The 25,361-nt window shown below is 41.6% G+C and overlaps 1 protein-coding gene across 3 annotated transcripts in view; it reads left to right on the top strand.

Moving 5' to 3' along the window:
- The window catches only part of tns3 (tensin 3), a 374,519-nt gene that overhangs the window by 330,324 nt on the left and 18,834 nt on the right, over positions 1–25,361 (top strand). For all 3 annotated transcript variants that reach the window (XM_078418541.1, XM_078418534.1, XM_078418548.1), the window contains 2 exons: positions 17,598–17,766; positions 24,260–24,924. In XM_078418541.1, coding sequence (XP_078274667.1) covers positions 17,598–17,766; positions 24,260–24,924 — 834 coding nt within the window. The remainder of the gene's footprint in view (positions 1–17,597; positions 17,767–24,259; positions 24,925–25,361) is intronic.

Genomic DNA, 25,361 nt, shown 5'->3' with positions numbered 1-25,361 from the left:
AGTTTATTTCCATTTGCAGCTCCTCCGAGAATAAACCGATCTGCACCTGTAGGAAGCTCCAACAATACTCAAGAACCATGGCATTATCCTGGTCAAAGCAACTCTTCTAATTGGTATCCCATTAAATCAGAATTAAATTCTCTCGCTCCATCCCTGAACTGTAGCTGCCGTTAATCTGCGAGAATACCAAGAAAAGAGGAGCAGGAGTAGGTCACTGGGCCCGTCAAGCCTGCCCTGTTGTTCAATATGATGATGGCTGATCTATTCCAACCTCAACTCCTCTTCTGTGCCCAGTTTCCCATAACCCTCGATTTCTTGATCTTTCAAATATTGATCTATCTCCACCTTAAATATATTGAATAATCTGGCCCCCACCAACCTTTGGGTCAGAGAATTCCAAGGACTCATTAAATTCACTTTCTGTGAAAAGAAATTTCTATGCCTCTCTGTTTCAAATGACCAATCCCTCCTATTGTAACATGTTCCCTCATTTGAGACTCACCCACTCAAAAACATCTCATCATCTGCACAGTCACACCCACGCGAGTCTTAATCAGGTCACCCCTTATTCCTCTCAATTCCAAAGAATGCGGACCCAAACTGATATCTCTCTTCATAGGACAGCTATCTCATCCGAGTATCTCCTTTGGTTTGCTTCCGATGCAGTTTATATCCTTTTTTTAAGTAAGGGGACCAAAACTGTGCACAATTTTCCAGGTGTGGCCTTGCCAATAATCAATACAATCAATACAATTGCAACAAAACTACCCTCTTTTAAACTTCAAATCCCTTTGTAATAAAGACCAACATTTGCTGAATTTACTGCCTGCCTGCTAACTTCTTGTGATCCAAATTTTGAAGTTGTTCTCCGTTTAGACAATAATCTACTTTTCCTGATTCCTCTTATTGAAGTGCATGGCCTCATACTTTCCCACATTAACCGTTTGCCAAGATTTATTTCAGTCATTCACGATCTATATCCTGGGTGCAGCCCTTCCATCTACTCTTGTGTCATCAGCAAACTCGCATATATTGCTCTCTCCTCTGGCTCATTAATGCAAACTAGTTAATTGATGGCAAAAACTGATTCTTGGGGTGCTTTACCGGTTACATCTTTCCAAAGTAAACAGAGAATTGTTCCAACTCTGTTTTCTATACAAAGATAGTTTTCAATCCACGCTACCTCCTCCAATATCATAAACTCTTAATTTATGCACCCAGCGGAGTGAGGGGGTATGGGGAGAAGGCAGGAACAGGGTACTGATTGAGAGTGATCAGCCATGATCGCATTGAATGGCGGTGCTGGCTCGAAGGGCTGAATGGCCTCCTCCTGCACCTATTGTCTATTGTCTATTGTCTATTCCTTATGTGGCACCTTGTCCTTTTGGAAATCTAAATACATCCCATAGCTATAAGTTCCTCCCTTTCGACTCTCTCTATGGACTCTCTTTCTGTTACATATTCAAAAGAACTCAAGCAAATTTGTTAAACCTTTTATAAAGCAATGTTGACTAATTTCATTATATTCAGCTTTCCAAAATGATCAGTTGTTTTCTCTTTGATTGTAGATGCCAACATCTTACCAGCAATAGATATGAAGCCAACTGGCCTATAGGTCCCCACATTTTACCCTCCCTTCTTGCACAAGGGAGCACGTTTGCTGTTTTCCCATCATCACCAACCTGCCCAGAAGTTAATGAGCTTTAAGATGTTTTAATCCATCACTCCACTACCCTTGAGTACAGGCCATTGGGAACCATCAACTTGTCTCCCTTTCGTGCTGTGAATTTCTCTAATGCTTTCCCTCACAACTGTAATGTTTACCATTCCTTCCATGTTAAAACTGATTGGTCCATTTTTGATAGTTGCACACTCTTTCATGATAAAGATTGATGTCAAAAATTGATTTTACAGTTCTTTGTTTCCTGTTATTAATTCGTCAGCCTCGCCCTCTAAAGGTTCCATACTTACTGAAGCCACCATCCCTTTAGATATCATAACATCATAAGTGATAGGGAGTATAATTAGGCCATTTGGTCCATCAAGTCTACTTCACCATTCAATCATAACTGATCTATCTCTCTATCCTAACCCCACTCTCCTGCCTTCTCCCCATAACTTCTGACACCCATAGAAATATCCATAGAAATCTTTACTGTTTGATTTACTGTTTGACATGCAATTTTTTTTTCTTCCCTTCAAGATGTTTGATCTTTTCTGCTGGTTCCGCAAAAATTCCTTTGGGTCTGCCACAAGTCCTTGCCTTATTTTTCAATTTAGCATTATCATTATCCTTTTTTGCTAATTGCGGATGATTCCTTATGGGATCCCTCTTTCTAATTGTGATAAATTTACATTGAGCTTTATGTGGACCAACTGACTGTATATCTGCAACATGCTCATCTACTGACCTATCTCTTGGCTTAGAGTCCACTCTAGACAACTCCACTGACATGCCTTTACAGTTATGCTTATTTACACTGAAGTCGCTAATCTGGGTGTCCTTCCACAAACCGCGCCTGGGATTCTTCCATGCCATGGTCGCTACTTCCCAGGGGACTCTAAATCATAAGATTCTTATTATTCCTTCCTCATGATATGATCCACACCTTCCAAGCCTGCAACTTCTACTACTTTGAAGGAAAAGGGCAGCAGCCACTTGGATGCAAAGGACTCGGTTACTCATCCCCCACATTTAGTTGTGATTATGTATTACTGCTCCATCTTTTTCACAAGAGAATAATCCTAATCTAATAAGAGAGAGACAGATGTCTAAAACTAGACGAGGGCTGAGGTTTCAGGGTAAGGGGTAAAATGTTTAGATCTGAAGAAGAATTTTTCCATGCAAAGGGTGATTGGAATCTGATGCACTGCACCTGAGTGGATGATGGGGGCAGCTCGCAAGGACCATTGGACACTGTATTTGAATACCCTAGACTTTTAAAAGCTTACAATCAAGTAGTTTAGTTTAGAGATGAAGCATGGAAACAGGCCCTTCGGCCCACTGAGTCCACCCTGACCAATGATCACCCGTACTGGTAACTAAGATTAGTGTAGACAGTTACTTGATAGTCAGCTTGGACAATGGTGAGCCAAAGGGCATGTTTCTATGCTGTGTGACTCTGACAACTCACCACTGCACCAGTTCAAGAGGATAGCTTGGTACCACTTCCGAAGAACAGATGGGAATGAGCATTAAATACTGACCTTGTTGTGGGGGCGGCCACACCATATGACTGAATAAAAATCAGGAGTCAAACCATTGCCACGGCCGCTTAATATTCATGTCTATGTCAGATAAGAATGGAATTTTACATTGTTTCTTTTTTTCTTCTGGAGCTCATTCTTAGGCGTTGTTTGACAACACAAGACGTTTTTCACACTTGGTTAGCTATGTGGAAAAGTTATAGAGTTCTTCTTGCAGTGTGATCCAGCTACTGGTACGATACTTATTCATTGAAATCAAAAGAAACACCCTTGCTTTTGGACGCAGATTATTGTTACCACATACACGGCCTATAAGGTTCCAAACTAACATTGAAATCAAGGTTGTAAGAGGGCTGAGACTAGCTGAAGCTTTGCAATTCGTTGCGACAATTGTTTATTCAGAGTTATTTTAAGCATTATTATTGCAGCTGTAGATTAATTTGTTATCCGATGCTCAGATTGTGCCCACAACGTGAAACACAAGGAAGAGATTTACTTATGGTTTTCTTCTATAATATTTAGAATTTTAACAGGAAGGGAACAAAGCAATTAGCTCATCAGTTTAGAAGCATAGATAAAATAATGCAATAGATTTGAAGACTTACCTGCTAAGAAACATCATGCTAATAATAATTGTCATTCATTATTTCTGAATCTTTTTTACCATTCGCTACATAGATTATCCAAATTTAGGGTCACTTAAAGCAAATATTTTTTTTAATTTTACAATAAAAATATCTTTTTAAATGATGTGGAAGATAGTCTCAGTAGCAGAGTACTCTTGTGGAATATGTTTTTGCCATAGATGAATGTCTGTATTGACTAAATTTGAGTTATGCTTGGGGGAGTGTGGAGAAGGTGAGAGAGGAATGCGAGAGGGGAGAGGCTGTCCACAAAATCCTGGTGTTGTCCACCCTCTGCCTATTCACAATAGTAATGAATATCGCTTACATTGGCATTTGAACATTAGTCACATGAAGATCATTAATTTGCATTTCTGTAGAATGTTGGTAGATTTTGTAAATTAAGTTTATCGTTTCAATACTTCAGAACAACATGCTTTCTAATTTGCTGACTGTTTCTGACACGATAGGCACTTGCATTCTGCAAATTGGGCTGAGATCCATAACGCCTATTTTACCTGAGGCACATTTTTCAGGGCAGAGTTTAGAAGTGCAGTAATCATTTGCTCCAAGCAAATGCGAGACACTTTGCATTGACATTATCTGGTGGGCGGGAGTGCTGTGTACTGAATTTCATCAAGTTGGGTTGTGCAATATGTTGTTTCCAAATCACTTGAAAGGAGTTCTAAGATTGTTGAGTAATAAGAAGTATACGGAAGGTTTTGGAAATAAAACACAAATGTTAAAGGAAGTTTTGAGTTAATTTACAAATGTAAACAACTATTTACCCTCTGCGATCTCTTGTTGCACTCTCAAAATGTATTGTGTTAGTCATTTATTCTAAAAGCTTGCATGTGTCACACCACTTCTGCCATGGATTAGAGTTTCATTGGAGAAACTTTACTTCAGTAATGTGGTGGGGGGAAAGAAAGTGAAAAGATGGAAGAGACCATATAAGAAGTGCATCAGATCTATTTGCCTGAACCTACAGTTAACACCGGACCTCGCTTATTTGTTTTTGACTAACCACAATTTCACACCTCTTACCAAAGGAACCTGGTATAATAAACCTGATGGCGCCACTAATGAATGTTTGGTTAAATCAATCATTTCATGTGTCTATTCATTGTCAGTGCACACGAGGATGGTTTGTATGCTGATTGACTGCACTCCCCAGATACTTCCAGCTGTAACTGTAGCTGATGTTAGCGTGACCATGGATGGAGCACTTCCTTGCAGAGTCCAGCAGAGGTGTAGATGTAGACTAGCCACCTGCTGCAAAAAGACCTGCAGTTATCACTAAGCTGGAGAGCATCGCATCCAGGATGACAGTAATGGTCATTTGAGATGGTAAGATTGTCAGGCCACCTTGTGGACATGCTACAATGCTGACCTCTGGTGATCAAGTGAAATAGTCTAGAGAAGGGTCTCGACCGGAAATGTCACCAGAGATGCTGCCTGTCCCGCTGAGTTACTCCAGCATTTGGTGTCTATCTTTGAAATAGTTTCCCACTGTGCCTCGTATCACCATCCCAGTTTAACAGCTCTCAAAGTTGAAGGGTATGGTGGATTAGTTATAGATAATAGGAAAAATGTTATTAAGCTGAGAAGATTTACGAGGATGTTGCCAGGACTCGAGGGCCTGATTTTTCAGAGTGTAGTTGAGCAGGCTAGGGCTTTATTCCTTGGAGTGCTGGAAGATGAGGGGTGATCTTAAAGAGGTGTATAGGATCATGAGGGGATTAGATAGAGAAAATGCAGTCTTAATCCCAAGTGGGGGAATCAAGAACCAGAGGACATCGGTATAAGATGAGAGGAGAAAGATTTAATAGGAACCTGAGGGGCAACCTTTTCACACAAAGAGCGGTGGTTGTATGGAACAAGCAGCCAGAGGAGGTAGTTGAGGCAGGTATCATCGCAACATTTAAAAGACATTTGGACAGTTACATGGTTAGGAAAGGTTTAGAAGGATATGGGCCAAATGCAGCCAGGTGGGACTAGTGTCGATGGGGCATGTTGTTCGGCGTGGGCAATTGGACTGAAGGGCCTGTTTCCATGCTGTATGACTCAAGTTACTTGCCTGCAAACTCATACCTTAACCATGAGGTTTCTTTTCTATCGATTTCTTATTCTCTTTGCCTTCAGCTTTGACCGCATCTTGTGTATGTCGTGTCCTTCAAGCTTTTTTTGAGGGATTTTATTTTAAGTTCTCAGCTTAACTATGAATCTCCTCGAATAAATCCAGCCATTAAATACACATGTGGAATTTGTTTGCTCAGAGCCGATAAATTGCTCCTTATGTCTCTGCACTCCTCTGTTTGGGATGGTCCATTGCATTGTTTGTAAACTGATTTAAGAAATTAAAATGATATTGCTCACTTAATTCAGGTCTGAATGTTAAGAGCTGCTCTCCAGTCAGTTATTGGCAAGGAAATTGCCAGGACACGAGGGTCAGAGTAACAGGCGGAGGTTGGCCAGGCTTGAACTTTAATTTTTGGAGCTTAAGAGACTAGGAGACCTTTTATGAGGTGTGTGAAATCAGAAGCTGCATAAGTGGACTGTTTTTCGCAGGAATGGGGAATCAAAAAACCAGAGGCCATAAGTTTAAGGTGAGGGGGAAACAATTTAATAGGAACCTGAGTGGCAACCTTTTCACTTTGAGAGTGGTGGACATGTGGTTCGAGCTGCAGATATTGGAAATGGTTGAAGCAGGTGCACTAACAACATTTAAAGAACATTTGGACAAGGACATGGATTGGAAATTTAGAGGGATATGGATCAAACATGGGTAAATAGGACTGGCTTAAATGTGCATCTTGGTTGGCACAGAGTTGGGTTGAAGGTACTGTTTCTGTGCTGTAGAGACATTATGACTTTATAAAATTGCTAGAAATGCTAACCAGGAACAATATGAATGCTCACTTGGACAGGCAGGGGTTAATAAAAGAAAGCCTGCATGGATTTGTTAAAACCAAATTGTGCTTAAACAGTGAGTTTTATGAGGAATATATATGGTTGATGATGAACATATGGACTTTCAAAAGGTGTTTAATATGGTGCCACATATAAACATGTTGGCAAAATTTAAAACCATGGACTAAAAGGGCAATAGCGCACTGCTGTGAAGTTGACCTAGAATGAGCAATTGTATTATTTTATAAATGTATACAGTTGTGTTCAGCTAAACTCGATATGAGGACCTTGCTTTTTTATGGTAATAATTTCCTCTTAAGTGTAAAGAACACCAAAATGTGCAGAAGACACAAACCTTGGAAGTGCAGTAAACAGTGTGGAGGCTTGGATAGATTTCAGGATGATACCGGCATGCTGGTGGAGGAGTTGCAGATATGTGGCATTTGAAATTTAACATCGAATGGTTTCCTACCTCAACAAGATCCTGGATCCACGAGAATTCGCCAACTGTCACAACAGGTCAATGGAGGATGCAATTACACTGGCTCTCAATTCTGCACTGGACTACTTGGAGTAACTCAGCGGGACAGGCAGCATCTCTGGAGAGAAGGAATGGGTGATGTTTCGGGTCGAGACCCTTCAGACTGTTGTTCAGATGTCAGGCTGCTGTTCATAGACTACAGCTCAGCATTCAACACCATTATCTCGTCCAAGCTGGTCACCAAGCTCATGGAACTAGGTCTCTGCACATCCCTCTGCAACTAGGTCCTCGATATCTTTATCAACTAGATCCTCGATATCTTTATCAATCTGTACACAATCTGTACTTCCTCCTTGATAACCATCAGCACAGGAGCACCTCAAGGCTTCATGCTCAGCCCCCTGTCCTACTCGCTCTATAATCATGACTGTAACTGGACACAATTTCAATTCCATCTTCAAATACGCTGACGACACCAGTTGGACAAATTAGAGATGACAATGAGTCGGAGTATAGGAGACAGATCGATCGACTGACCAAATAGTGCCAGAACAACAACCCTGCTCTCAACATCAGTAAGAAACTGGTTGTTGACTTTGGAAGAGGAAGTCTTCAGAGGATCCAGAAACCTGTCTCCATCGATAGGACATTGGTGGAGAGAGGCTAAAACTTCAAATTACTGGGCATACATATCTCTGAAGATCTGTCCTGGACCCAGAATATTGATGCAGTCATAAAGAAAGCCCATCAATGCCTCGACTTCCTTAGAAGATTGAGGAGATTTGAAATGTCAACGCATACGCTCATGACCTTCTACAGGTGTACAGTAGTGAACCTATTGACTGTTTGCATCATGGCCTGGTTCGGCAACTTGAATGCCCAGGAATGAAGAAGACTGTAATAAGTGGTTAACACTGCCAGACAATCACGGTACTGTCTTCCCCACCATTGAAAGGATCTACAGGAGTCATTGCTTCGAAAAGGCAGACAGCATCATCAGAGACCTACACCATCTGGCCACAATCTAATATTGGGAAGAAGGTATAGGAGCCTGAAATCAGTTGTGCTGCTGCATGTAAGACTGTTCCGTTTCGGGACATACGACAATAAAACACACTTAACTCTCGATACTTGAGTGGATCTTGGGAGGAAGATTGACGAAAGGGCACAAACTCCAATGAGTTTAGCAACTCTATTGTTAGTGGAAGCTCTTATTAGCTTCGAACCACTGAAAATGTTAATACTGGGGTAGCACAGTCCTTTAATTGCTTGAAACTCTGCAGTACCATCTCCAGACACTTGTCCTAATATAATCCATCTAGCTTTCGGAGTTCTGGTTAATTTAGTTTAGAGATGCAGCGTGAAGACAGGTCCTTCGGCCAAACGAGTCCACATCGACCAACTACCACCCTACACACTAGGGACAATTTAAAGAAGCCAATTAACATACAAACCTGCACGACTTTGGAATGTGGGAAGAAGCCCCGAAAAACCCCACGTGGTCATAGGGGGTACTGATAAACTCCATATAGGCAGCACCCACAGTCAGGATTGACCCTGGGTATCAGGTGCCCAACAATTCTACCACTGCTCCCCTGTGCTAAGTTATCAAAGTTATCGTAATTCCAAGGATTTGCCGGTCTGAGAGTGAAACACCTCTACTTAATTCTAATATGCATCCTGCTTCGGAGGGGAAAGTATTTGTTTTGGAGAAAGCAAACTTAGCCTCAGCTAATGGAAGCCCTTATGATTGGATAGCATTTGATGCTAACAGCATCTTGAAGCAAGTTCCAGGAAATCATTAGCAAATCCGGAATAACGAGAAAGAAAGGAAAGAGGGGGAGAAATTAATTTTCAATCAAAATCCCATAATAATGATTGAAGGTGAATATTTTTACCGGTGGCCTGAGTTCACTCATGGTGCGGATTCCAAGTATGATGTAATGTAACTTTCAAAGCAGCTCGGATGTTTGTCCATGTTACAGGCCTGCCCTTGTCAATTGTGTTTTCTTTAAAATAACTTTTTTCCCCCTGATTTGCCGGTTGATTTCCTGAGCTAGCAGCAGCTGTGTGGCAACTGTTGAAAGCAAACAATATTTCAGCTGCTGGCTTGTGCGACTTGAAAACTTCTTGTTTTATTTTTAATTCAATTGTTACTTACTTTACTGCTATGTTCCCATGGTTGAAAGCTGTTACAGCACTGAGTTTTTGTGTTTGCTTGTCTTCAGAGTCCAGAGAATAAAGGAAGTCCATTTTGTACGTAAAGATTGTATACCTTCAGGCAGTAAAGAAAATGTGCACAAAGTATTTGTCCTGAAGGGCATTTTGACCTTTGACTTTTATTAGTCCTTTTTCATTGGTAGGAACGGATTGGGAGGGTGTAAAACAAAGCTTCAGTGTCGCTTGAAAGTCAAATGTAAATGAGGCAGCAGTCAGAACATGAATGCACTGAATGGACACTCTCACTGGCTGCGAGAAACAAACTCTGGCAAAACAATTGGTGAATTATTTTCCATGTGGGCAGAGTGGATTAAGCTGCTGCTGACCAAACGTCTTCATTTGAAGCTGAATCCAGCAATCTCCACTCTTGGCCTCCACGGAAGTTGTGCTTTTGTACTGGGTTCATAACGGACTGTAAGTAAGAGAGATCAGAAAGCTGAGAGTGGTTAATCTCTTGAACAAAGTCAGGGTTTTTTTTCTGTATGTGGTTTTCCTGCTGTGCTACTTTGAAACTGAAGTCCGGCAGAGAAAATACAGTAAACCAAAAGCGTTAGTAATGTTACAGCTTTTCAACACGTTCGTTCTTTGGATGCTCTTATGCCAGTTTAACATCATGACTGCCTCTGTTGGTGGGGATACTATGGTTTCAGATCGATATACGATTCTATCTGAATCCTCGGAGATTTATCCATCTGCCAGTAAACAGTTGGAGATGAAACACAATCACTTGAGTCTGAAGTGATTTTACTCTTGTGGAGCTCTGTGATTTCAAGCTAATGCTCAGAGCAAGTTTTAAATACGTTGTAATGTAACTGAAATGACTTTATATTCTGTTGAATTTGCGGGCATCTCTGTATATATTTGCTGGAAGCAGAAAAAATCATGATGTTTCTTAAAAATCTTTGTGTAAGAGCAGAATGTGTTGAGAGTATTTTGATCCTGTATATTCATTCACAGGATATGGGTGTTCCTGGCAAGACCAGTCTTTCTGTTGGCCCTAAATCCCCATGGGACGGGTTGCAGTGTAATAAGGCTTTTGCTTGTTTTAGTGTCTGGTAATTTAATTAAGATTCTTTGCATGACGTGGAGGCTCACTAAAGGCTCTGCTTTTTAACATGCAGCTTTTAATCAGGCTACATACTGAACCACTAACAGCTGAGTACATTCCTGAGGGTAGCTGGCACGTATTCGGACCATTGGCAACCTTGCACTGAATTCCTCCATAATACCCCATTTATATTGCCTGTATTACTGATCTGTCTCCAGAGGAAGCCTGCAGAAGTAATGAGGCAACTCGCACGCTTCCATCTACACTGGTCTTGCTGTTTGGCCCTATGATCCTGACTCCACTCCACCTCTCCCTCAATTCACAGAGGGCAGACAAGCTGCCTCACCCTGTAGAGTCATAGTTATACAGCAAGGAAGCAGGTCCTACAACCCAACTCATCTAGAAGATACCCCATCTACCTTTGTCCTATTTGGCCCATATCCCTCTAAACCTTTCCTACCCATGTACCCGTCCAACTGTCGTTTAAGTGCTGTTATAGTACCTGCCTCAACTACCTCCTCTGGCAGTTCATTCCGTATCCTCACCGCTGAGTGACAAACTTGGCCCTTGGGTTTGTATAAAATCTTGCTCCTCTCACCATAAAGCTATGTCCTCTTTGTTCTTGATTTCCCATACCTTGGGGAAAAGACTGCATTTACTCTAACTATTCTGCTCATGATTCAATCCACCTCTGTAAGATCACCTCTCGGTCTCCTGTGCTTCAAAGGATAAAGTCCTAGCCTGCCCACAGCTTGCAAGAAAGTGGGCTTGTTCCATGTTTGTCTACCGATCAAACCACGAGTTTCCTCTCATCCTTCACTTTGAGGCAACATACGGCATGATGAACAGTTTTTGCAGTTCACTGTGCATCTGCCTGTACATCCAGAGAACACGGGTTAGAATCAAGAACCAGAGGACATAGGTTTAAGGTGAGATGGGAAAGATTTAATAGGGATCTGAGGGACAACTTTTTCACAGAGGGTGCTGGGTATATGGAATGTGCTGCCAGAGTAGTTAGTTGAGGCAGGTACTATAAACAACATTTAAAGGACATTTGGACAGGTAGAAGGATAGAAAAAATGTAGACGGATATGGGACAAATGCAGACAGTGTAGAAGGGGCACCTTGTTCGACATGACCACGCTTGGCCGAAGAGCCTGTTTCCATGCTGTATGACTCTGGGACTTTATTGGGAGGGAAAGCAAATTTGCTTTGGTGAGCACCTTATTCTTTGTGCAAATGTAAACCATGAGTTCTAAGTGACTTGTTTCAAATCTTCACCTTTCCTCCACTCTGACTGCTGCCATTGACCTTCTACATTGTTCATTGAAGCTTAATGCTAAATAATTCCTTACCTTTCCTCACAACGCTTTACAATAAAATGCCTCAAGTATAACTTGAGATACGCTCTGAGCAGCAGCTTTGATTTGTTGTCTGGTGGTAGCTACTAGCCGTGTGTAATGGGTGTACCACTCTTCCAAGGATGGGAGGAGAGAACATCATTACTGATGGAGCGATCTACACCTTCCTTCCAACAGAATGCTGCCCTACCTGGCTGATTTACTTTCACCATTTGCTTTCATCTCTCACCCTCATTAGCGATTCACACCCACTCCCAGTTTCATGCATTCAGAGAGGAATATAAAATTAAAGTTCCAAATTCAGCCAAAAAGCATCATTAAACAACAAGGTCCAATTTTTAAACATGCAGTGTTTGTCAAAATGCAAACACTTGCACTATTTAATCTCACAAAATGCTTTCGTAGTCCCATACTTTGATCAATTAAGAAAGATCAGAAGTTGTATGTTCCAGCACAATCACCTGAAAGCAACTTGTGAAGGACTTCCAATGTGGGCATACCAGCCTTGCTCAATATTGTGTGTTCATTGTGTATTACTTTTGTTATGTACAATTGAATTGAATTTAGTTTAATTTATCCCTCTCTATACCTGCTGTGTCTCCTGCTAATGTTTTTTCTACGTGTGTGTTTGGCTGCCTGCCACTGTATGTTGCTTCTTTTTTTCTTCCTAATCAGATGTGCAGCACTTTGGTCAACGTGGGTTGTTTTTAAATGTGCTATACAAATAAAATTGACTTGACTTGACTTGACTTGACATTACCATCTCCTCCTATTCTTTGAAGCACTTTCCTGTTTCATTACCTGTTCTGTTTCCTTGTTAAGTTCTGTATTTCTACAATACTTGCCAGTCCTGAGATGTAGCCCTAAATCGGTTACTCCCTTCATGGACGCTGTCTGTCTTGTTGAACATTGAATCTGAAGAAGGGCACTGACCTTAAAAGTCACCTGCCCATTTCCTCCACAGAATTCCTCTGGAATTTTGTGTTTCACTGTTGAATATTTCCATCTGTTTCTGGTTTTTGTTGTCATTCTCTTCCTGGAGAACGACCACCAGAGAGAGTCAGATCATTTCACATTGAAGTTGTTACGTCGCTTCATATGGCCAGCTATAATTTTATTTTGTTCCCCCATACCAGTGTTTCCTGGTAGAAAAAAATTACATCAAAGTGAATTAAATTGCTCCAAGTCCTTTCTGAAGTGTGAGTGGAGTCAATCTGGAACTTGGGGATTTTTTTCGTTGGTTTGCACTGCAGGATTTCTAACTCTGCGGAGTATAAGATAAAATATATGGTTTGAGAGTAAATGCATAAGAAGCTAATAATCAACTGAAAAAATTACAAGGAGCCGAGGGATTTTGTAATTAGAAAAGAACGAAAGGCTTGTGTCACACAGAGAATAGCTTGTACCAAACTCTGTAGTCCTGAATTGACTCTTGAAGTGAAAAGTTGTTTCTTGTATATTCACTTCACATGTGTGGGTGTCACTGACAATGCAAGAATTTATTCTTCATCCCTAGCTGCCCTCGAGAATCTGAAGACGTTGTCTTCTTGAACCCCTTTAACCCTTTTAAGGCGATGGGGGAAAGATTTAATATGAACCTGAGGGGCAAAACATTTTTACACAAAGGGTGGTATGTACATGGAACGAGCTGCCAGAGGAGGTAGTTGCAGCAAGTGCTGTCACAATGTTTAAAAACAATAGACAATAGACAATAGACAATAGGTGCAGGAGTAGGCCATTCAACCCTTCGAGCCAGCACCGCCATTCAATGCGATCATGGCTGATCACTCTCAATCAGTACCCCGTTCCTGCCTTCTCCCCATACCCCCTCACTCCACTATCCTTAAGAGCTCTATCCAGCTCTCTCTTGAAAGCATCCAACGAACTGGCCTCCACTGCCTTCTGAGGCAGAGAATTCCACACCTTCACCACTCTCTGACTGAAAAAGTTCTTCCTCATCTCCGTTCTAAATGGCCTACCCCTTATTCTTAAACTGTGGCCCCTTGTTCTGGACTCCCCCAACATTGGGAACATGTTTCCTGCCTCTAATGTGTCCAATCCCCTAATTATCTTATATGTTTCAATAAGATCCCCCCTCATCCTTCTAAATTCCAGTGTATACAAGCCCAATCGCTCCAGCCTTTCAACATACGACAGTCCCGCCATTCCGGGAATTAACCTAGTGAACCTACGCTGCACGCCCTCCATAGCAAGAATATCCTTCCTCAAATTTGGAGACCAAAACTGCACACAGTACTCCAGGTGCGGTCTCACCAGGGCCCGGTACAACTGTAGAAGGACCTCTTTGCTCCTATACTCAACTCCTCTTGTTATGAAGGCCAACATTCCATTGGCTTTCTTCACTGCCTGCTGTACCTGCATGCTTCCTTTCATTGACTGATGCACTAGGACACCCAGATCTCGTTGAACTCCCCCTCCTCCTAACTTGACACCATTCAGATAATAATCTGCCTTTCTATTCTTACTTCCAAAGTGAATAACCTCACACTTATCTACATTAAACTGCATCTGCCATGTATCCGCCCACTCACACAACCTGTCCAAGTCACCCTGCAGCCTTATTGCATCTTCCTCACATTTGGATAGGTACATGGATAGGATAGGTTTTGGAGGGATATGGGCCAAATGCACTAGTCCCACACTAGTGTAGAAGGGGTATGTTGGTTGGCATGGGCAAGTTGGGCCGAAGGGCTGATTTCCATGCTGTATGACTTTATGACTGCAATTAAAACTCAGCTACTAGTCGAGCGCTAAATTCATGTGAAAATTCAATACTGTCATTTGAAATCAACAAATATTTGCTTCATTTTCATATTAGAGTTTTTATCTTTTGTGACTTCAAAGTGAACCTGTACACAATTTTTATTTAGCTGTGCATGTGTTGTATAATTTTCCAGATGGTGACGAGAAATGGTGGGTAGCAGGGAAGAGGAATGTGACAGCCAGCACACAAAGATCTGGGTCAGAAGTTCATTGTGGGATTAACTCGGGATCAGTATCACCTTATCGCTTGTAGAAAATAAGCTTTTTAATCCTATTAAATTGTACATAGCAAAGGTAATACACATGAACACACATTATTGAGCAAGGCTGGGTGCCCACATTGGAAGTCCATCACAAATTGCCTTCAGGTGATTGTGCTGGAGCATACAACTTCTGATCTTTCTAAATTGATCGAAATATGGGACTCCTAAAGCATTTGTCAGATTAAATAGGGAAAGTGTTTGCATTTTGTCACATTGCATGTGTATAATTGGACCTTGATGCTTCAATGATGCTTTTTGGTTGAATTTGGAAATTTCATTTTGTACTGATCTAAGAAGTTATTAGCGAAGCTTTTAAGAAACCCCTCCAAAGCACAGCTGTGTACACACAGTTTGATTGCATGTTTTCCAAGCAGTTATTTATCTTCTTGAGTGACCACATTCCTGACGGTTGCAGGGTGTATCTGTTGAAATGAATGTTCTTCCCTGCATTGCTTCAGATGCCCATAAATGCAAGTGATATTAGATCAGACCATGTAATTTGTCTTCCTGTGAAGTTATAAACATATATAATGATACCTTTCCCTGCCATTTTATTGTCTATATTTATGTGTGTATTCCACGTGAACTCTGCAGGTTCAGAACTAAAGTACCACAATGTTTGTGCAACGTAAATCTGATGTCAAAAATTGAGACATTTTTGTGAAGTGTCGTTTTCTTCTCCAGGAAATCTCATTGCATTTCCTCCTGCTATCAGGACTGACCTTTTTATTCTGACCGCAGTAAACATTTAACAAGAGGACCACAAAGTGCTGGAGTAACTCAGCAGGTCAAGCAGCATCTCTGGAGAACATGGATAGGTTTTGGGTGCCGACCTGCAACGTCACCTACCCATGTTCTCTGGTGATGCTGCCTGACGTGCTGAGTTATTTCAGCATTTTCTGTCCTTTTATATAGTGTGGTTCTTTGTTTCTACATTTAAACACATAACAAGCTTGACATTGGTTTCTATTGGCATTAATTCAAAGATGTGCAGCCAGGCTGAATATTTTACCTTGCCATGGGACTAACAGATTTTTTTTCCCTAAACATCTCTACAAGTTAAACATGAATGTTTTTTCTTTCCCCGGAGCACCAATAGTTTTCATCCAGTCTCTGATGAAAATGAGGTGAATTTGAGAGTCTCAATGCGTTACAAACAATGTAAAGGGTTTAAGACATTACTGCGATGCTTTGAGATTTGCTTCCCAGAGATTCAACTCATTCTTGAAACAAAGCTGTGCTAAAACAAAATATTTTATGTTACCGAGCCTAGAAATGAGCATATTCTTCAAAACCGAAGTGGTTGTGATTTTTCCTCCCTTTTTAAATGTGAAAGGATGGAATTCAGGGAGTATTTCCACAGCAGTGATAGTACTGTTGGAAAAAGGAAAACTTCACTTTCTGGCTTCGTGGACTCATGGAATGCATTTGTAGACAATTTCAATGAGCAATGTGTAAGAAGGAACTGCAGATTCTGGTTTAAACTGAAGATAGACACAAAAAGCAGGAGTAACTCAGCGGGACAGGCAGCATCCCTGGAGAGAAGGAATGGGTGGCAGTTCAGGTCGATGGTCTGAAGAAGGGTCTCGACCCGAAACGTCACCCATTCCTTCTCTCCAGAGATGCCTGTCCCGCTGAGTTACTCCAGCTTTTTGTGTCTATCTCAATGAACAAGATGTGTTGGAAAAAGAAAATTTAATGGGATCCCTTTGCCCTGATTCATAAGATATATTGAACAAGCAAGTCCAAATAATTGTGCCGATGTATCTGTCACCTTTGGAGATGAAAGGGTGAGTTATGAGATGCGAATTAAGCATGCAGGCTTCTACAAGTCCCTGTTTGAACCATTTCCAAGCTGCCTTGGATAATGGTCTCTGATGTTAGCAAGTTATCCCTGCTATGTCAGGAATCTCGGCAGCCGTCATGTTTCATTGATTTGCAGATAGCTTTATCTCGTCTTTGTGCTTGTGTCAACATGCTTGCAAGGTTTTGCTCAAAAGAATGCTCTGTGGTTATGAATTTATTTTTTCTTCCCTAAACTCAGGCTGTCGTTGGCCTTTTTTTTTTGCATCTATAGATTATCTCTTCGAATTTCATCTGAATCCTTTTAATTTTGAAAATTAGTGTTTTTTTAATACTTTCCTTCTTCTCAGACAAAAAATGCTTTTGAAAAAATGTAATCCAAAATGTTAGAACTGTAGAAAAACCACAACATATTTCTGAATTTATATTTGTCAAGGAATAAATCAAAAACTGATAAGGGGAATAAGCTTTTGGTGCAAAGAATCATCACCCATAAACTAATGGATAAACATAGAAACGGCTAAAGCTCAGGTTCTGCTTTATTTTAAAACAAAGCACTAAATTAACAATGACTGTAAGGTTTATGTTGGAAAATAGAATATTAGCTGGTCAGCAAGTTAATGTTTTTATTTGCCAGGAAACACACTTAGGTTATTAAGAGTAAATAAATCTTGTTACATGGTGCTGAGGAATTCAAACCAGCCAGGCTAAAAATTCTGGTATGTTTTGTCACTGTCTCAGCAATATTTCTGTACTGTAGATGATGTGTCACCAGTTTTTATGTGCACTATTCCCTTTTTTGTTTTTTTAATCATGCCTTACATTTTTTTTTTTAAATGACAATAACCTTCTGTTATTTCAACCACTCATAGCATATTCATTTTCACTCTGCAGAACCCCGAAGTTACATGGAAGGCATTCATCGTTCCGTATTGGGCTCAGACAGTGCAGCAGTGAGCAGCATTCTGTTTCACACCGATTCTCCAACAACTAAGACACCTTTCCAGCGATCGTTTAGCTCGGGGTGTTCGATCTCCAACAGCCAAGTGCCCAGAACAGACAGGTAGGAACCTTAACAGCTACCTGCAGATATTGCCTTCGAAATGAAACAATAGCTGCCAGCTCAAATCCAACAGTACCTTATTTGTAATATCAAGTATATTTGTTGTTTTAAACTTATTAACATTAGTCATCACAAAAAAATGCTATTCTTCTGAAGAAGGGTCACGACCTGAAACGTCACCTATCCATGTCCTCCAGAAGTGCTGCCTGACCTGCTGAGTTACTCCAGCACTTTTTTGTCCTTTTGAATAATAAGCAGCATCTGCAGTTCTTTTTTCTGCCATTCTTTTCATCGGGCTTCAAATAGTTAATAAATATTCCTGGCCACTGCTTGTGGACATCCAACAGCAATATTTTTTTTTTTCCCGTTGATACTTTACACTTCACATTCGTTATTGTGGGTGGGAGTTTGTATTTCACTTTCAGGCTTGATCTTGATTTTTGATGCTTTGCAAATACAGTCAGATATTTAACCTCCAAATAGGTTGCTTGTTAGACATAAGTTTTTATTCAAACATAACACTTCAAATGTTGAAAGACCACAGACTTAGAGCGGCACAGCTGCTGCTTCACAGATCCAGAGACCCAGGTTCCATCCTCACCTCAAGTGCTGTCTGTGTGAATTTGAACGTTCTCTCTGTGACCGCGTGGAATTCCTCCGGGCACTCCAATTTCCTCCCACATCCCAAAGATGTGCGGGTTTGTAGGTTAATTGGCCTCTGTAAATTGTCACTTAGTGTGGAGGGGAAAGTTGGATAACATACAAGTGTGGACAGGTCAGCATGGACTCCATGGGCTGAAGGGCCTGTTTCTCTGCTGTATCTCTAAACTAGGGAAAAACAACTCTCTGCATACTAGGCGGCATGACAAGTTAACACCTCCCCTATTGCTTATGACTGAAAAGCTACCTGAGATCTACTGAACTCAAATCAATTTAGAATTGGATTTTTTCTTTATTTTATCTTATTCATGTATGAGTTTTTAAAAGTTTAGCATGTGTCCAACTTACATAAACAGACACCGAGGGAAGTATGCTGAGTGCATACGTGAAAATAGCAATGTGATTTTACACATGTGTGGCCATAAGCTGTCTCCTTCACTGACGTTGTAAAAGCTTTAAGACTCATTAAAACTCTTGTTCAATGGTCCTCAGCCGGAAAATTGTTCTTTGCAACAGCACTTTAACAACATTCTGGAACCCAATATACCTTGATGTCTTCTTTGAGTTTTGGGAGCTGAACACCATGAATATGCTCCCAGGTTTATTTGCGGCAAATCCATTCAGAACCATTAACGCAGGAATCGATTAAAGTCGTTGACCAGTCGAAGGTCAATTCTACCTGAGGAGAGTTAATCAGGCAGAGAATCCCTCAAACAATTTATTCCACTGGTTTAATTTCACAGGATCTTTGAGTGTGTGAAATCAGGATCAGAGGCTTTTTGAGCTGTTCTTCCCTCATAGCCTTGTAAATTGTTTTCATTAGTGTATCCATGCAGTTTCCTTCAGGAAAGTTACTATTGAACCTGCTGTCATCTTTCAGGCACTCCGGTCCAGATTGTCATGATCAGTGTTTAACTCTGTTCTTTATGTTGCATGTATTAATTTTGTTACTTTTAATCTGTGTCCGGTGGTTATCCCACACATCTGCCACAGCAAACCGTTTCCCCATATTTATTCCATCAGAGCCCTTTTATGATATTGAACACCACCATTATGTTGGAAACCAACAAACAGCAGATGCTGGAAATTTGAAATAAAAGCAAATGCTGGAAATACTCAGCAGGTCACGCAATATCCAGGGAAAGAAAAACAGACCTAACATTTCAGTTGCAGACCCCTCCTCAGATGTGATGTCCCCGATGAAGGGTCTTCGACTGAAAGGTTAACTCTGTTTCTCTCTCAGCAGATCAGGCAGCACCTGAGAGTTTGCAGCATTTTTTTGTTTATCCCTCAGTCATGCCCCCACCTTGTCTTTCGGTCTCTGGAGAATAATCCCTTTTTTTAAGATCTCGTGCTTTTCCAGCTGCTATTCTGGTAAATTTCCCCTGCATCTTCTCTCATGTCTGGTATCGTGGGTCATTTTTTTTTTGTTTTGCGAAGGTAACGTTAAACTTGTGTTCAAGTAAAAAATGTCCAGCGCTGAGGGAAACTGTCAACAGTCATTAATGTATATCATATTTTCCACAATCTGTAAAACCCTTGATAGGTTTGCCACAGATTTCATGACCCAGCAATAGAAACAATTTTGCTGAAGTGCTCTTTGCACATTTTTTGCATTTACTTCAATTCCCAATCTTTAGCCGTTGCTGCCTGTGTTTGTTTTTGCCTACGTTACATGCCATCTAAATTACCAACCAGACGCTGTTGAATTAGTGAACACTGTTATCAGACCATTTGAACACCATTGCTTTTCTTTCTTCTGAAAGATTGTCTTAAAAAGAACTGCCGAGTACAACTTGGAATGTCATTGATCTGGTTGGTTCCCCAAAGAACCTGAAAAGAAATGCAGACACCCAAACACATCTTGTGCTTCTATATTAATGCTTTTTCTATGACTTCACTTTTAATTGGCAACAGGGATGCAATTGGGTTTAGAAATCAGATGAAATGTTAGGAAATGGTATGTAATATGATGTCCTGTACATTTGCATGCAAATAAAGCTCTCATTTGTTTGAGCCAGACACTTCCAATAAGAGCAATCACAGTCCACAGGAATTTAGTGTGGGAAAACAGTGGGCTGATGTCCAAGTACCTGGTTTTCTGTTTAGGTTGGAGATATTGTGCTCATTTATTAAGTGACTGAGCAGAGGTCTGATCATCACCCTACAGGAAGTATGTGATGACAGTAGAGCGGGTGCAGAGCTTTGTAAGGGTGTTGCCAGGGAGGGAGAGTTACGCAAGAGCGGAGCTTGTTTTCTTTGGGGGGGAAAGAACAAATAACAGTGAGGGGAGATTTATAAAATCATGAGAGGCCAAGCCACTCAATTAGCATGGCGCTCTGTAACATGAAGGAGCAGAATTGAAGGACAAGAGAGTAATTGAGAGAGAAAGTATTTCATTCATTGAGTGCTTGAAAGAGCGTGAATACAGAAACCATTCCACGATGGAAAAGTACCTGGATGAACACTTGTAGAGCTGTTACCTGCAAGGCTATGGTCTTATAGTATCATAACTTTACGATTCTATGAACGCAGTTTCGAAAAACTATTCTGGGAATCAGTGTTCAAAGACTACTTCGGAATTTTGATTAAAATATAGCAATGAACATCATGGGCTGAATGAGTTTTGTTTTTGCTCGTAACAAAATGGTGGAAGGGAAGACTTGAACCGCTTAATTTTATTTCTCCACATTTCTCCTTCACATTTAACATGCATTTTTGAACTTTGTGACTTCGTTTTTGGTATTCTTTTGCTTTTTCATCTTAATTTCAGTAGCAAAACACAAAGTGCTGGAGTAACTTAGCATCAGGCCAGTCTGATGGTGGTGGGTTATCGTTGATATTTGCTAGGGCTGTACAGTGGCACAGAGATAGAGTTGCTGCCTTACAGTGCCAGAGCCCCAGGATTGATCCTGACTATGAGTGCTGTACGGAGTCTGCACGTTCTTCATGTGATCGTGTGGGTTTTTATGGGGTGCTCTGCTTTCCACCCACATTCCATAGGTTGGTAGGTTGATTGGCTTTGGTAAAATTGTCCCTAGTGTGTTTTCTAATACTATTACTGAACAGGTTGATCGCTGGTCGGCATGGACTCGGTGGGCCGAAGGGCCTGTTTCTGGGCTGTATCTCTAAATTTAGCTAAACTAAACCTCAATATCCAAAGGGTCAGGCATTATCTAAGGTGGGATGGGATAGGTGATTTCTACAGACTGCAGTAGGGTCCCAACCCGAAACGTCGCCCTACCCATGCCCTCCAGAGATGCTACTTGATCCCCTGAGTTACTCCAGCACTTTGTGTTTTGCTCAAGATCCTAGCTTCTGCAGTTTCTTGTGTCTCCACTTAATTTCAGTAACTATTGTTTTCAGTGAAACACTTCATAAATGGAGAATTCTGTGGGGGGGATCGACAACATATGAATGAATAATGAATAAATTGTTTATTGGCCAAGTATGTGCAGATACAAGGAATGTGCCTTGGTGCTACGCTCCCAAATGACAACACAAACATACAGTTAACAATTAAGAATAAAGCATAAACACATCAAAACAATAAGGATACACCATTATAGTCAAAACATGTGGGTGAAAATAAACCAGAGCAAAAAAGAGACTACAGACTTTGGTTATTGAGTAGAACTACTACTCGTGGAAAAAAAAGCTGTTTTTATGTCTGGCTGTGGCTGCTTTGATAGTCCGGAGTCGCCTTCCAGAGGGAAGTGCTTCAAAGATTTTGTGGCCAGGGTAAGAGGGGTCAGAGATGATCTTGCCCGCTCGCTTCCTGGCCCTTGCAGTGTATAGTTCGTCAATGGGGGGAAGGTTTCAGCCAACAACCTTCTCAGCTGTGCGAACGATCCGTTGCAGCCTCCGGATGTCGTGCTTTGTGGCTGAGCCAAACCAGACCATGATGGAGAAGGTGAGGACGGACTTAATAATAGCAGTATAGAATTGGACCATCATTGCCTGTGGCAGATTGTGTTTCCTCAGTTGCCACAGGAAGTACATCCTCTGTTGGGCCTTTTTGACTGTGGAGTCAATGGTGGCCCCCCATTTAAGGTTCCTGGAGATGATGGTTCCAAGGAACTTAAATGACTCCACAGATGTGACTGTGGTGTTGTTGATGGTGAGTGGGGGGAGGGGAGGGGGTGCTCTTCAAAAATCTACAATTAGTTCCACTGTCTTAAGAGCATTGAGCTCCAGGTTGTTGCGATGGCACCAGAACGCCAGCTGTGTCACTTCCCGTCTGTAGGCAGATTCCTCCCCATCCTGGATCAGTCCAATAAGGGTTGTGTCATCCACAAACTTGAGGAGCTTGACTGAGGAGTCTGTGGAGGTGCCGTCGTTGGTGTAGAGAGAGTAAAGGAGAGGGGAGAGTACGCAGCCTTGCGGTGGTCCTATGCTGAGGGTCTGCGGGTCCGAGATATCTACTGTGATTGATGCGGAATCCCAGGAACAACAGTTTAAACAATTTTGTCATTTTCCTCGAGATCTTCTAAAATGAATACTGGTGTGGGGGGAGCCCTCATGGTGCCTCTTCCCCAAGCCCACTTTACCAGACCGCCACGTTTCCTCACCAAACATTCACTGCATGACAAAGACGGCCACAATGCAAAAGCCCACCCCTTCAAGCCACTGTAAATAAAGTTGGCCTTCAGAAGGTTTTCTCTTCTTTTCAAAATAACAGAAATTTTGTTTTTGTTGTGTGCTGGGAGGAAGCCTGAACACTGAGTAAACATTGTATGCCGTCAACCACAGTCACAGTCTGCTGCTTCTTGTAGAATAACAAAAAAGTTGTATTATGTTTCTTTCCCACATTCCAAACAAAATATATCCCACCCATCAAACAAATTAGAGGATTTGGAACCTTTGATTTAAATATATTTAATTTGGATCCAGTTTCAATCTCAGTTAATCTCCTTCCAAATCCATTTGTTGCCGTTCATTAGCCAACATGCCCGTTTTCTTTCTTTCCGTTCCAATTGAAAGTATGCCCACAGTCTAAGACTACTGGTAGAACCCAGGACAATGCTTTCAGCATTGGCAGACTGGCATGGACCCACAAAGATATTTTCCAATGTTGTGGAAATGGAGTGCAAATGCAAGAGGTTTAGTTTAGTTTAGAGATACAGTGCAGAAACAGGCCCTTCGGCCCACCAAGTCCGCCCTGACCAGCGATCCCTGCACATTAACACCATCCCACACACACTATGGACAATTTACATTTATACCAAACCAATTAACCTACAAAACCTGTACGTCTTTGGAGTGTGGGAGGAAACTGAAGATCTCGGAGAAAAAAATCACATGGTCACGGGGAGAATGTAGAAACTCCGTACAGGCAGTGCCCATAGTCGGGATCGAACCCGGGTCTCCGGCGCTGCAAGGCAGCAACGCCACCGCTGCGCCACCCTGCATTGATGTGTTTTGAGGCAGGCAGCGGGGTGAGCAGGAGCCTGGGATTCAGAACCCACACTGAGTTGCAAAGGTTTCCACTAAACATTGTGGGCTGCCCCTGCTCTGTGCTGCCTTGGACTAGGCCTGAATGAAAATGAAAAATACTCTGGTGTGGGAAACCAAACAAACATCTTGTCCAAAGTACTAAAATGTATTTTAAGATTGACTTTTAATCTGATGGTTAGTTTTGAAAATATACAATGTCAAACATTTACAGTGATTCCAACTAATAAATTAGCACAGAATCAATTTGTAAATATAAACCATTATTGCAACAGAATTGAGCTATCCAGTTGGCAATTCATTTGCTGGGTTATGATTATGTTTTTATACTAATAGTTTTGCTACTTTTCTGCTTACATTTTCCTTTTCTCCCCGATAGCCCACGTGCCTGGTTGGAGAATACCCAGAAAGGAGCGTTTTCTCCTCAGCCATCTGTAACTGGGATTAGTAGGTCAACAGGGAGTTACCTTGGCTCCTCAGTGTTTTCTGGTATCTCTGGAAGTCCACACCTGGAGAACTCCGCCTCACCACACTTTCCTTCTCCGGGATCGCAAGTTGTCTCTTCCAACAACCACTCGATTCGTCTGAATGTTTCGGAGAGTGTCACTGCCAACCTGCACCAGGGTAGTGCTGGAGCAGCCTCTGCAATGCCTGTAGATTCCAGCAGCCTGAACTACGGTGGCAACAGCGGACCTAGCAATGGAAATCAAGACATTTTACAGAGTCATCCTGCCACTGCTTTGAACATGAACTTCCCTGCCACTACTCTCCTAGGTATCGGTGGCCTGCAGGAGGGAGTGCATACAGCAGTTAACAGGCAGGCGCCAAATAGTGCCCCACTGATGCATGATGTTTTGAGTATGAATGTCCATCCCCCATTGCCGGAAAAGAAACGGGTTTCCGAGGGAGATCATTCATTTGCCTCCATCTCACCGGCTTCAAGTGGCTTTTCAAGTCCCCACAGTGGAAGTACGATCAGCATTCCTTTTCCTAGCATCCTTCCTGACTTTTCCAAAGTTATAAGTACCCCCTCTGTTGTCCATGGTGAGTGTTGCAATTTTCTTTTTTAACGTTTAGTTTTTGTTTGAAAGAATCTATTTCTTTGTGAATGCATGGGGTGGACTCAGTGGGCCAAAGTGGTGCATGTCTCTATGACTATAGAACAGTACAGCACAGGAACAGGACCTTTGGCCCACAATGTCTGTACCAAACATGATGCCTTGACCAACTTGTATCTGTCTGTATATAATCCACATCCCTGCATATCCTTTTTCCTATCCAAAAGTCTCTTAAATGCCACTGTTATCATCTAAATTGCTGCTTCCTAATGTTGTGTGAATCTGTGGAATTCATTGCCACAGAAGGCTGAGGAGGCCAAGTCAATGGATATTTTTAAGGCAGAGATTTATAGATTCTTGATTAGTACGAGTGTCAGGGATTATGGGGAGAAGGCAAGAGAATGAGAGGGATAGTGCAGCCAT

The sequence above is a fragment of the Rhinoraja longicauda genome, chromosome 2, assembly GCF_053455715.1.
Source record: "Rhinoraja longicauda isolate Sanriku21f chromosome 2, sRhiLon1.1, whole genome shotgun sequence".
NCBI lineage: Eukaryota > Metazoa > Chordata > Chondrichthyes > Rajiformes > Arhynchobatidae > Rhinoraja > Rhinoraja longicauda.
This window is presented reverse-complemented; position numbering and strand designations above follow the sequence as displayed.